At 35.0% G+C, this 13,315-nt stretch overlaps 1 protein-coding gene across 1 annotated transcript in view; it reads left to right on the top strand.

Moving 5' to 3' along the window:
* Positions 1-13,315, top strand: part of RFC1 (replication factor C subunit 1) — a 56,479-nt gene that overhangs the window by 20,232 nt on the left and 22,932 nt on the right. The window contains exons 5-9 of the mRNA XM_051964938.1: positions 1,943-2,178; positions 3,278-3,355; positions 6,117-6,194; positions 10,676-10,751; positions 12,912-13,204. Coding sequence (XP_051820898.1) covers positions 1,943-2,178; positions 3,278-3,355; positions 6,117-6,194; positions 10,676-10,751; positions 12,912-13,204 — 761 coding nt within the window. The remainder of the gene's footprint in view (positions 1-1,942; positions 2,179-3,277; positions 3,356-6,116; positions 6,195-10,675; positions 10,752-12,911; positions 13,205-13,315) is intronic.

The raw sequence follows: 13,315 nt of genomic DNA, 5'->3' as shown, positions 1-13,315 counted from the left end.
TTTCTCCCCTTCATCCTTTACTGCTAACTTTCTCAATAGATAGTGGAAAGGATCCTCTCACTGTACTGAGGTTTGGCTTCAATATTGTGCTGGGATGGTGCTGATCCCTCTTGTCCTTCTAGAGAGAAGCTGATGGCCATGTTTAAAACAGCCAGAATAGCTTGATTTGATGACTTGAGATTTAGAGAGGGATTATGGTAGAAATCCCTAAAAATATAAAAGGAAGTCGACTGATCCATAAGAAGATTTGGTCTCATTCACACTGGTTTTTTTTCTTTGTTTTGAAATAGTTGTTTATCATGAAGTAGGAAATCAGTGACAAACATGAGCATTTCTGTATACCATAAAGGGTAGAATTCATATTGAATTGTAACTAGGAATCTAAATAATTGCATTTAAGCAATGTTATTTCTTTTTTTCTTTTTTCCTTTTTGTAGGTAATGGGCTTTATTTATTCATTTATTTTATTATAGCTTTTTATTTACCAGATATATGCATAGATAATTTTTCAGCATTGACAATTGCAAAACCTGTTCCAACTTTTCCTCTTCTTCCTCCCACCCCCTCCCCTAGATGGCAGGTAGACCAATACATGCGAAATATGTTAAAGTATATGTTATATGTATGTGTATACATCACATATATACATATTCATACAGTTATTTTGCTGCACAAGAAAAATTGGACTTAGAAGTAAGGTAAAAATAACCTGAGAAGGAAATCAAAAATGCAAGAGGAAAAAAACAGAGGGAGTGGAAATGCTGTGTTATGGCTCACACTCATTTCCCATAGTTCTTTCACTGGGGGTAGTTGGTTCTTTTCATTAAACAATGTTATTTCTAAAATTTAGCATGGTATTGCAAGCCTTGTTGTTTGCCTGGGTCATCTTCTGGCTGTCCTTGTCCCTTCTTTTAGTCTGATATTTCAATCATTAGAACTTTTTCTTTCTTTGCTTCTTTTTTGTTGTTATTCCTAAACCTGATTACCCCCTTCCCCTTTCATTCCCCCCAACTAAAAGCTCTCTTTTGTAATAAATAAATAAACAAAACCCGTTTGTTTAGTCCTTTCTGAGCCTCTGTGTCCCCTGTGCTTATGGCCTGTTACCTTCCCCCCATTTGTTGAGACACATTCCATTATCAGACTTCTGGAGTCTTGCTTGGTCAGTGCATTGACCATCATTAAGCCTTTCACAGATGCTTTTTTTGTTGTGGTTGTAATTTTCTAAACAATTCTCTTGATTCTTCACTTTACTTTGCATGAGTTCCTACAAGTTTTTTCTGGTTTCTTTGAATCCATACCTTTCATTTCTCATGGCATTTCTCAATGACCTTCCAATGGAAGTTGGCAGGTTGGTGGAGAGAGAAGCCAGAAAGACCTCTGACCCATACTAGAACCTAATCCAGTGCTCCAAGCAATTTTTGCCGTGGGGGTGGGAATGGCCTGACTCGGGAATCCCTGGCCAGGGTCCAGCCCCTGATCTTTCCATAGTCATGTGCCATAATTGATGCTGCAGCAAAAAGCAATGCCAAAATATATTTTTAGACACTAATGAGACCCCCAGATATGAATAATTTGTCAAGGGCCACACAAAGAGCCATGGGGAGCTGCTTTTTCTCTGTCGCAGAAGCAGATGTTAGCATGTCCCTAACACACTGGAGCCTTGGATTGTCTGGGAGGTTAAACTTAATTTCTGGCTGTATTTTTCTGATGGTGTAAGCTCATGTTACTGGTTGCAGTAAGAAAGCATGATGTGGCTAGAAGTGCATAGAACTAATATTGGTAAATGTGGGAAGATATCTGAACTAAACTTAAAAGTGAACTGATACGAAAAACTTGCAAAATTTTTGGGAACTTGTTTATAAACCTTGCAGAGGCTGTGTTTTATATAAGGAAAATTTTTTTCGAATATTGTACAAAAATAATTGAATATCTTCCATTTAAGATGAAGAAGATGAATTTATTTATAAGAAGACATCCCTTAAACCAAAAGAAAATGGAATATCTTCAAGTAGTCATATTGGAGCATCAAACGGGAAGAAAGCTATTGGGAAAAAAACTCAGATTAAGAATAAACCTTTGTCACCAATAAAACTCACACCTACATCAGTGCTTGATTACTTTGGAACTGGAAGTGTTCAAAGATCAGAAAAGAAACTAGTTGCAAGCAAAAGAAGAGAGGTAAGTATTTGCTGGTGCCTAAGTTAGGAATTTTCAAGGTATTGACTCTGATGTCTATTATTAACAGGAGAACTCAGAACGTTGTTAAGTGGGCAGATTGTTTGTTATGTGGTAATTGTTTCTTTGAGTGTAGATTAAAAAATAGATTAAAATAGAAATGAGCTTGCCATAATTTCTTAGCTACAAATAAAAGCTCATTTAAATTATGAGGAAAAGAAATTGAGATTGAATTTACCAGTGATCTCTTTTCCAGCTGACCTTTTTAGAAATAGAATCAATTCTTGGTTATCCATTTTGGGAATAACATGTGGTACATTTTCAGTTTATGCCTGGTTTTCTTTTCAGTGCTGCTGGGCTGCTTCTTATCATCAGTTGATGTGTACTCAGATAATGCAAACTTGCATTGTTATTAGCCTAAGCCAGACAAAATTGAAAAGTAAGTTTGCTTCCCAAGGATCATAATTATATGCCTTTTAATGGTTAAGTTCTAGCCAGCATGTGGTGTGCTATTCGTGTTTGCACAATTCCTTTTCTGCTTGGGGCTGTGACCATCTACATACCAGTACATAATCACTGTAATGATGCCCTAAGTTGCCCATAGTGATCTGTGCTCTAAAATATGAGATGGATCATTTTATTAGATTCTACACCTTTGAGACTGATTCAAATGATTTTTCTGCAGGATACTTTTCTGTTAGATAATCGAGGGCAGCTCACATTTAATGTAGTGCTTTAAGGTTACAAAGTGCTTTCTTTACAAACCACCTCATGAAGAATATTTGACAACTCCTCTCATCCTTCTTTTATAGATCAGGAAGCAAAGGCTCAGAAATATATTGATCTGAGATCCCATTTAGTCCTGAGAGAGCATAACTTGCGCCCAGGTCCTTCTGCTCATAAGAACAAAAAAGCAATATGAGTCAGGCAATAGCCATGTAATGGTCGTGATTTTCTGGTCTATTGTTTTACATACTATTTCATCAACCATTGCTTTATTTCTGCTGTCATGCTACAGAATGAATATTTTATGGAATGTGGTTGATGATATAATCTAAAGATTTGACTATATTATTAATGCTTGATTCTATTTAAAATATAGCCTTCACAAAATACAGCTGATTCCAGATTAAGTGATGAAGCTATCGCTGAGCAACTACAAATTGAAGAGAATTTAGAGGTATTACCATTTTATTAAGTCATTACTATATCTTGATGGAGGTGTATGAACCAGATATTTACATAGACAGATTTTTAGAGAGTTGAGATGAAGTCTGAACTGTTTAATAACAGTACTCCTCAATTGTGATTAATGAATCAATGCGTAGAGTAGAGGTGGCTCTCATGGTCTGGGGCCTTTGTCTTTGGCCCTATTTCATTAAACATTTTTAACAGTGAATTGGTATAAGATGTTAGAAGAGGAGGCTGGCTAGACATCAGTCAATGAGACTTGGATGTTTTAGTGAACTGCAGGTTTGAAAGAAGTCAGCAGATTAAAAAAAAAAAAAGTTTAAAAAAGCCAGTGTGATCTTGGGCAAGATGAACATTTATTCAACAAATATTTACTAAATGCTTACTGTATGTAAGGTTCTGTGCTCTACTTTAGTTTTATAAAAATGATTAATGCTTTTCTCAAAGAATGAAGTGGGGAGAGGAATAGCAAACACGTATACAAAATATTCAGTTATTAGATAGACTCGGTGATTGACTTGTCAAAGTGCTGGTTAATTATTCATTTTCAGCTTCTAATAACGTATTCTAGAATACTCTTCTAAAAGTTTGTATTCAGCATTTTTGTCTGACTTGATTGAACACATATTTGACAAGCTTATTATGTTTAAGGATAATATTAATCAGCATAATAATAATTAATTAATTAAAAAAGCCAAGCTTTGTGAACTGTTAGTGTGATTTAACCGCTGCAAAAGCTAATATGATTCTAAACCATGTTATTAAAATTAATCAAAGAGAAGTTATTAATGTTTCACTCATCAACTTGGCAAGAGATTTCTAGTGGAATGGCCTGAAAAGTTGTGCTTGGTTCTCCTGTTTTAGCATTTTTATCAATAACTTGGATAAATGACTTGGTGTCAGACATTTGTTTTATGGTTTATAAAAAGGCTTTGTACATTTTCATTTGATTCTTACAACCACCCTAGAAGGTGAGGACTAATTGTTATCTCCATTTTAGATATTTAGATAGACAGATTAAACAACACAAGTTAAGTGATTTGCCCAGGGTCACGCCAATATTAATTGTCTTGGGCACAAATTGGACTTCTGGGTCTTTCATTTGCCACGTCAGTCACTGTATCCATCATATCACGTAGCTACTGAGTTCATCACATTTGAAGGGGACACTAAAGTTGAAGGGATAACTGAGATGGTAGATGAGAGTCAGGACTTAAAAGGACCTTATCAGGCTGTATTTCAGAAGTGGAAATTCAGTAGAGGATCTCCCCTTGAGAAACATGGGTTAGGAAAGGTGCATTGAGAGCATTACAATCTCCATCTACAAAGGTGCATTTGAGAGCATTACAATCTCCATCTGACTCAACAGGTTGGTGTAAATATCGAAAATGCCAGTGTCCCTTGGAGATGAGTTACGAGAGAGACACTTCCCAGTAGTCCGGGGATGTGGATTCTATTGATGCTGCCCTATTCAAAGCTTCCTGAGGATTCTGTTCAGTTCTGGACTGCCCAGCCATATCAGGATAATGATCAGATTTAAAGAGTCCAAAGGAAGGCAGCCAAGAGAGTGAAGGATCCTGTGTCTGTAATTGCAGGACCAGTTGATGGAATTGGGGATGTTGAGTCAAGGGAAGATAGGAGCGGGGTCCAACTTGATCTTCAAGTCTGTGAAGCTTTTTTTTAAAGTGAAAAGAGCTGTTAGCATTGTTCTGTGGCCCCATATGACAGAATTGGAACAATAGCTGGAAGTAGCAAAAGACAAGTTTAAGTTTGTTTTCAGGAAAAACTTGTTTGACAGCTGGAGCTGTCCAGAGATTTCAGGAGAATGTTTGATTGGCTCAACCTCCTTGAAGCTCTTCAGTCAGAAGCCTTTGATCCATTGTCTGGGGAGATCACAGTTGAGATTCTTTTCACACAAAGGTTGGAGTATTTGCTACTGAAGTGGAGCTTTTAGAGCCTGTTTTTCTGAAGTTTGTTATTCAGATTGAAATGGCAATAGTCTTGTTAAATTATGACTATACAAGTATTGTGTTCATTTCTCAGCATGGTGTTTTAAGAAGGATATTGAAAAGTTGGAGTAATTTCAGACATGGGTAACCATAGTGGTAGAGAACTTTCGGTCAGAGGAACTAAGGATGTTTTTATGGCGGGGAGAGGAAGAAACATTATATAGGGTACTCAGAGATTAGAAATTGTGAACATTTTAGAAAATTTTTGATGGTTAAAATTTTTTTTAATGTGTTTGTATTTATATCTATTTGCTAAATGCATTAAGATTTTTTATTATTAACTTTTTGATTTATTTTCATACTATGAAATGTATATTCAGATAGTTTTTACCCCTCGGAGGCATGTGGGGTTAAGTGACTTGCCCAGGGTCACACATATAGGAAGGACTAAGTGTCTGAGACCAGATTTGAACTCAGGTCCTTCTGACTTCAGGGTTGGTGCTCTATCCACTGCACCACCTAGATGCTTCGTGATAATTCTTTAGTTTAAAAATATTTGTCATTTTTAATATGCTCAATTTGTATATCATACTATAGCAAATTAGGAATATGCATTCTGATATAGTTAATAAAATAGACCTCAGAGTTGATGTCTGCTTTTGGTAAAAGCATTTGTATGTATCACTTTTTGGGGAAAATGTCTCCTAGTTTTCTTGAGGAATATTTTGTCATTATGTAATGTTATTTTGATTTTCATTAAAAACATAAAATTAGCATATATTTTTGTGTTTCTTTTGGTAGCTTGAGAGACAACTGCATGAGGATGAAGAATTTGCCCGCACTTTGGCAATGTTGGATGAAGAGCCTAAGCACAAAAAGGTGACTTACTCTGGGGGGGTTGGGGATGGGGAAGCACATCTTGTACTTCAAATAGAAAATATGTGGAAGATCAGTGAAAGGAAATGAGTCTCTAAGCTGCAGCTTTAAAATGTTTCATCTCGTAGACATGAAAACGCCTCATCCCACCATCCCATTGTGTCCCAAAGATAGCCTCGATTTTTGAAGGCTGGGCTGGGCAGTGCGAACCTTCTGGGGCATTTTGTAGAGGGGCCTGGGCAGCAGACGGAGGCTTCATTAGCTCTGGGCCGGCTTCTTGGTAATGAATCACCTATGAAACAAAGCAGCCCTGCGGCCTGTGGAAAGGGACAAGAAGCTTTTAGACAGTTTATAAACATTGACTGTTGGAATTAGAGAGAGCCTGTATGTCAAGAATGGGCTCTTCAGCTTGAAAATTGGGAGTCATTGAGCATGGTGATGACCAGGATAGATTAAGAATTGGATTTATGCTTTCATAGGGAACTCCCAGATGCTACCAGCGCAGGTCAACCAGCACCTCCCCTGCCTTTGTAAAGCACCTCTTCCTAGACAAGGTGCTGCAGTCTGCTATCTCATAATTTGGGATTCTGCTGATGAAACTTGTATTTCAGGATCTGGAATTATTTCTTTGTTCTTTACTCTGAAAAGAAATGTGTGCAGAACATTGTCTTGATTAGAAAATTTAAACCAAAACCACACTAAAAATAATAATAAACTCTTAATAGTTTAAGCATTGCTCAGTTGAAACAACCCTGTCAAATGATATTTTTTTGAGAAGTGAAATTGACTGTATTAACACACAGATGATGACTGGTTGGGATCTTTTCTGAATTGGTAGATTGCGAGCAGATGGACTTGTGGCTTGTTAGCACCGAGTTCAAAATCAATATCAGATTACAAGAAAAATAAAAACGGGAAAGCTTCCCCCGAGGTTATTCCAACTAAAATTATTTGTTGATGACAAGATGCCAAACTGGTGATACAAGATTATAGACGATAGGGACAGTTGTCACTTTCTGTAAGTTCTCATTATGTAGATTCAACTTTACCTAAAACATTCTGAAAGAAAGCCCCATTAGCCCCCCCACTTACCGTCTAATATTGGGCCCTCTCTCCCCATGTTTGTACCTCAGTTTGATATTCTGGGGCCTCTGCCCGAAGGCCTCCAAGTGCAGATAGAACTGGCGTTGAGGGAGATTGTCCCTGCCTTGCCCAGAGGTCCTGCCCCTCCTGGGAGTTCTTGGGCCTGCTCAGCCCCCATGTGGCGGGCTCTGGCCCCCTCAAGTTCTTGTATCTTGGGCAAGTTTGCATCTCTTAAAATTGTCCACTTAGAATGAGAACTGTCTGTACTGAGAACTGTCACCCTTGGCAAAGGAAGAAAGTTTACCTGTTATAAAGAGATTACCCAAATGAGCCCATAAATCTAAAGAGCCGCTAAATTGGAGTGTCCAGCAAACGCTTGATCTTCTTTCCCACCTGAGCGATGTCAGCTGAAGGCAATGTCTGTTTGGAATATAGAGTGATTTGTAAAGTGTCAGGGAGAAGGTCGGTAGATTGAGTAGTATTGCCTCAAAGATCAGTAAGAAGCAGTGGAGGGAAGAAAAAGAGATTTGTAGAAGGATTGATTAAAAAACCCAATTAAATCAGATTGTTTCACTGATGTTGAAACGTGAAATATTGAAAACATTTGCAAATAGTGTTATAACAGCTCTTGTCCATTAATGGCAATGTCACTGCAACATTGGGGGTCTTGACTTTATGTCCTCGCTGTGCTTAACATGGAAGTAGAAATTGTACTAAGGCCAGCTGAGATGTAAAAGAGTAAAAGCCACAGAGAGTCTGTATTGGGCTGTGTGTAATTTCTAAGATCAATTCTTTTTTTATTTAATTTTATTTCTTTTGTTTTTTAATAATATTTTATTTTTCCAAATACATGCAAAGAGAGTTTTCACCATTCACCTTTGGAAAACCTTGGGTTCTAAATCTTTCTCCCTCTCTCCCTTCCTGCCTCCCCAAGATTCGTCATGCTGCACAAGAAAAATCAGAGAAGACCAGTTCTTAGGATAGCTGAAGGGGACAATAAGAAATGCTTGCAGGGGGAATCATAAATCTTGATTATTACCCTAAAAAGTGACTAAGAAAATGCCATCTAATCTGTACTTTTGCAACTCTACAAAATCTTGGAGAATAATTTACACATTTATAAAGGTTTGAGAATAAAATAGGCTTTTGCTAACAGGATATCTACACTAGGCCACACCTTTATAGTTACACTGAAAGGCATAAAGAACAAAAGATCTCTATTTTTTGTTCACTTTAAAAATGTATTTGATTGAATAAATAGTAGCTTAAAGGCTCATTTCCAACAAGGTATTTTCAGTGCATATGTCTGTTTCATAAGAAATTTATTGAAATATGTAAGAGAAATAATTTGGGCACTCACTGTCTGATTATTAGTATGATGTCAGACAGCAGGGAATATTCTACTCATAAAAGGCATGTGCCCTGTCATTGAAAACTGGATGCTCAATAAGAAATCTAATTGAAATCCTTAGTGAAGTCATCTAGGTTTTTCCATTTATGAATAACATACTACTGTTTTCATTGAGTCCTAGAAACTCACAGTCTCTCTTTAGTGAAATTCTTAACCACTAAGAGTTTTTACCTAATAATCTTCACACACACAAAAAATGGATGACAAATGACTGTTACCCAGACTGCTATGCAGTTGAGTGACAGCTTATAATATGGCTTTTTCTTTCCATTATATCTTAGTCACTAGAAATTGCACAGTGAACTGAGCTCTTTGAATAATAGGAAGTGGATTGGATTGCCTTGGGAAATTGAACATAATTTCTGAAGATTCTAAGCTTCCCTTTGTAATAAAGGTCCACCTTTGTAACATTAATATCCTTCCAGTGGTGAGTCATGGAACATTACAGTTTCCGAAATTGTGTATCACTCAAAAGGGTGATAGGGATAGACTAGTGTATAATGGGTAGGAGTTAGCTGCATTAAGAGTTGCGTAGGAGGAACCTGTAAGAGATATCATTAAAGAAATATTGAACTGATGAAGGATATAGCCAGGTCATATAGAAAAAGCAGAGGTAGCCCCTGTGCTCCTATATTTTCCATTCATTATCAGGAGATAGAGGAAGGCCTTGGATTCTTTTTTAGAAGATATATGGGAGAATATAGAGAAGTCTTGTGTGGGATGAGAAAATGTGGATTTGTACTATTGGAGGCTTGATGATATAACACTTAACTGACATATCAGCTTTACATTATAAAAACTGAATAATATATAAACATCTTAAATATGTTTGTTGTCATAAATGTGTTAGGAGTAAGTAATGCCTTTGAAAAATCACCTTGCATATTAACTTTCCTTTCGGTAGGGATTAAGAATCTTTTCCCTTCTAGGAGACAACGTCCCCTACACAATTTTAACCCTGCTTATTATTTTTGTGATGGTAGTTCTCATAGCTCCTATAGAAAGAAGCTATTGTTTTTATTATTAATGTTATTATTATTAGTCTTTGGTGGAAGTACATTGGTAATGTTTTTCTTTTTAGAAAGTTAATGCAATTAAAGTAAAATTGAAGCTTTTCACATAAAATTTTTGAGAAATTTAGTATTTGAGAAAATAAAGTATTTGGGAAATTTCATCAGCATCTACCCAGAGAAGTTTTTCTTAAATTTTGGCTTGCTAATAAATCAGTTGAATGAATATTTCTTAATAATCCTTTTTGGAAGGATTGAATAACTTTAAACCCTATACTATCAGACAGAACAGGTTTCTGTTTTTATTCCATCCTAATCATATAATTACATCAAATTCTTCATTATCCTAAACCTTTGGATTCTATGTGAGATATATTAAGTAATTGATATTTTTTAACTCTAAAGACCAACCAATCAAGAACTTTATTAAAATAATTTTCAATAGTTGATTTTAGATGAGCATCCTCTTTTTAAAATGAATGCCTTAAAAATGTAGGAGTTTTTGTTTTTGAAAGGGTGATACTTTTTTTGAACAAATGCTTCTGTTTAAATCTTAACTTAGAATTCAAGGTTGGTATTTTTATTTAAATTACTTTTTTGATTTGTTTCTGACTGCATTATAAAATGCCGTAAGATTTTTGATGAAGGCAATAGAAGGAAAATATAGGTCTGTTGATTTACAGGATACTATACTGTTTCCAAAAGTACTTGTAAATGTATTTGTAAAAGCCTTATGTCTTTTTATTTATCTGTAAAAAGAGGCTAATAAAAGATGCTCCATATACCTCATAGATTAAAAGTAAAAAGCAAATTTATTATAGTATCTTCCTAGTATGGATGATAGCTCTTTAAAATATTTTTGGTGATATCCTCATTGGGCATAGTCATTTTATAGATTTGGTGGTAATATTTTTTTAAAGTTCTGAAAATATTAGCTTCTTAGATTGCATGTACATTTTATTCTTTGTACATTTGCATAGGCCCGAAGGAATTCAGAAGAGAGAGAGACATTTTCATCTGACCGAATTAATTCAAGTGAATCAGAAAAGCACAAAGGTAATAACATTAGGAGAAGGGAAACTGAAAAATTTGTTTTATGGAAGAAAAAAATAGGATAGTGTTACTAAAAAAAAACTCATTAAAATGATATTATGCTTATTGTATTGAATTATTTCTTAGCTTTATTAGAGTGTGGTTCACTTTGGTGATTGACATGGGAGAAGACCACTTGGAAACTTTTGCCTAGGTCTGTCTCTTCTTAAAGTGTTAGTAATAAGAAAATTCCTGAATACAATAAATACTTTAATATGTGATGAATTTAACACATAATTTAATGTATCATTTTGAACCAGATAATTCAGTTAAAATCCTGTCAATGCCATTTAAAACATGTATGATTTTGGCTAAATCATTTAACTTTTTTGGACTAAGTTTCTTCACCTGTAAAATTAGGAGGTTAGTCTAGATAAACTTCCAAAGTCTTTTGATCCTTTTAAAATAATCTAAAATTATTTCAGAAGAGGAGCCATTGTTGTATGTAATTTGAAGCTTTCCTGTGAATTGTCCTCAGGTTGATTCATGGAAACAGCATTTAGCCCTTACCAATTCCATATCATAAAACCACAGATAACTGTTTGGAAGGGCCCTTTGAAGTAATTGAGTCCAGCCCCATCACCTGAGAGATACTCTGAGAAATAAACTGACTTATTCCAAAATCCATCTACGTTTGTGGCCTCTCTACAGTTCCCACAGTTGTTGGGCAGTGATCCCTGCCCAACTGGATCTTTTTTCTGCATCTTATATCCCAAAGAATAGGAATTCTTGTACCAATGAAATCATAGATCTTGTTCTCAATTTTGCCACTTCCAGTTTGCCATGGGAAATGGAAACAAGAATGAAAAGTGATACACTGTTAGATAGTTTTTTAATAATTTTTAGGAAAATGTATTTTGATATGGCTAAAGTATTTGTTGATAAATGTCTGTTATGCCAAAACAGAATGTATCAATTTAAAGTAAAAAAAGAAAAAAAAAAGTACTGTTGATCTCCTTAATGTCACATCATTTAGTTGGATGTGACAAGAATTATATTAGATAGTTTTAAAATCCCACATATTATCTACTTTTAAGATCTCATTTTCTCACTTTTTCTCCTAATAGAGAATTTCAGATCAGCTTTGTTAGGTGACAGTGATGCATGAAATAGTTTTTTTCAAGCTTGAAACCAGTATCTCTAGACAAAAAAAATCTTTGAGCTTTTTCCTATAGCTGGCAGGTTTCATTAAAACCACATGTAAGAAGTAGCCTTTTATATATAAAGTATAGTTTAGAGCTTCAGGCTTGAGACTGATAGTACTCTTTTAAATGGCCCAAAACAGATTAGAATGTCATTGGAAAATGTTTAATAAAATAAAAATACAGTACAGCTTAATATGAATTTGTGATTTTCTAATATAGGATGCTACCTACAAGAATCTGTTTCTGAGTTTGATTCCACTACTTAAGTAGATAGGAAGTTGGTCTAAAAGAGGCAGGAAGATCTGTATTCAAATCTCACTAGTCAGTGTCTTTAATTTGATCAAATCATTTAATCTTTTAATACCTCAAGCAATTCCCTCAGCTTATAAACTGTAGAATAGGAATTCTTGTACCAATGAAATCATAGGTCTTGTTCCCAATTTTGCCACTTCCAGTTTGCCATGGGAAATGGAAACAAGAATGAAAAGTGATACACTGTTAGATAGTTTTTTAATAATTTTTAGGAAAATGTATTTTGATATGGCTAAAATATTTGTTGATAAATGTCTGTTATGCCAAAACAGAATGTATCAATTTAAAGTAAAAAAAGAAAAAAAAAAGTACTGTTGATTTCCTTAAACAAGGAAAAACATAATTCTAATATATGTATTCTATGTAATTTTTCCTTTAACTCTATATTAATATAATGTATATAAAAACTTTTGCAACTGAAAGCTTGTAAATGTATTGAACTCATGGTATAATAACTTCTTTAAAGTTAGCTAATTTAATTAAGTAAAGCGAAAGATAAGAATTTTGTTCAAATAGATGTTTTGAGATTTGATTTCAGGAGCAATGGGAGCTGCTTACAGCAGTAATTTAACAATAAGTCCTTGAACATGAAACTATTGCATGTTGGAGGCCATTGTCTAAAATAGTTTTTAAGTCTGCAATTGTTTTTGCTCTTTTTTTTCCCCAGTAAAACCATCACATTTTTCACATGAGAAGAATTTGAACAAACAGTCTAAAAGTGAAGATTCAGGAGGTTCTCAATTACCTTCAAAGTCATCACCTCACAAAGTACGTGATAAAATAGAGGAAGAACCTTCTGCTTTGAAAGTCAGTTCTAAGCTGGCCCTTTTGAAGAAAAGAGATGAGAGTACTTACCAAAAAAGGGAATCCACAGAGTCAGGGAAAAAAAAACATGAAGTTGTAGTAAAAGAAGAGAGACAGTCTCCTAAGAAAAATAAAATTTCTCCATCCAAAACAGAGGTAAGAAGTGTGGAAAAGTCGGCGTGATGCTGATAAGGGGTTTGGTTATTTTCTGTTTTATTCCAAGGCTAGTTTTTATTGGTGAACTTTCTGTTTATATATAGCTGGAAG

Source organism: Antechinus flavipes, chromosome 6 (assembly GCF_016432865.1).
Source record: "Antechinus flavipes isolate AdamAnt ecotype Samford, QLD, Australia chromosome 6, AdamAnt_v2, whole genome shotgun sequence".
In the NCBI taxonomy this organism is placed as follows: domain Eukaryota; kingdom Metazoa; phylum Chordata; class Mammalia; order Dasyuromorphia; family Dasyuridae; genus Antechinus; species Antechinus flavipes.
Note: the sequence above shows the minus strand (reverse complement) of the source record. Positions and strands in the feature narration are given on the sequence as shown.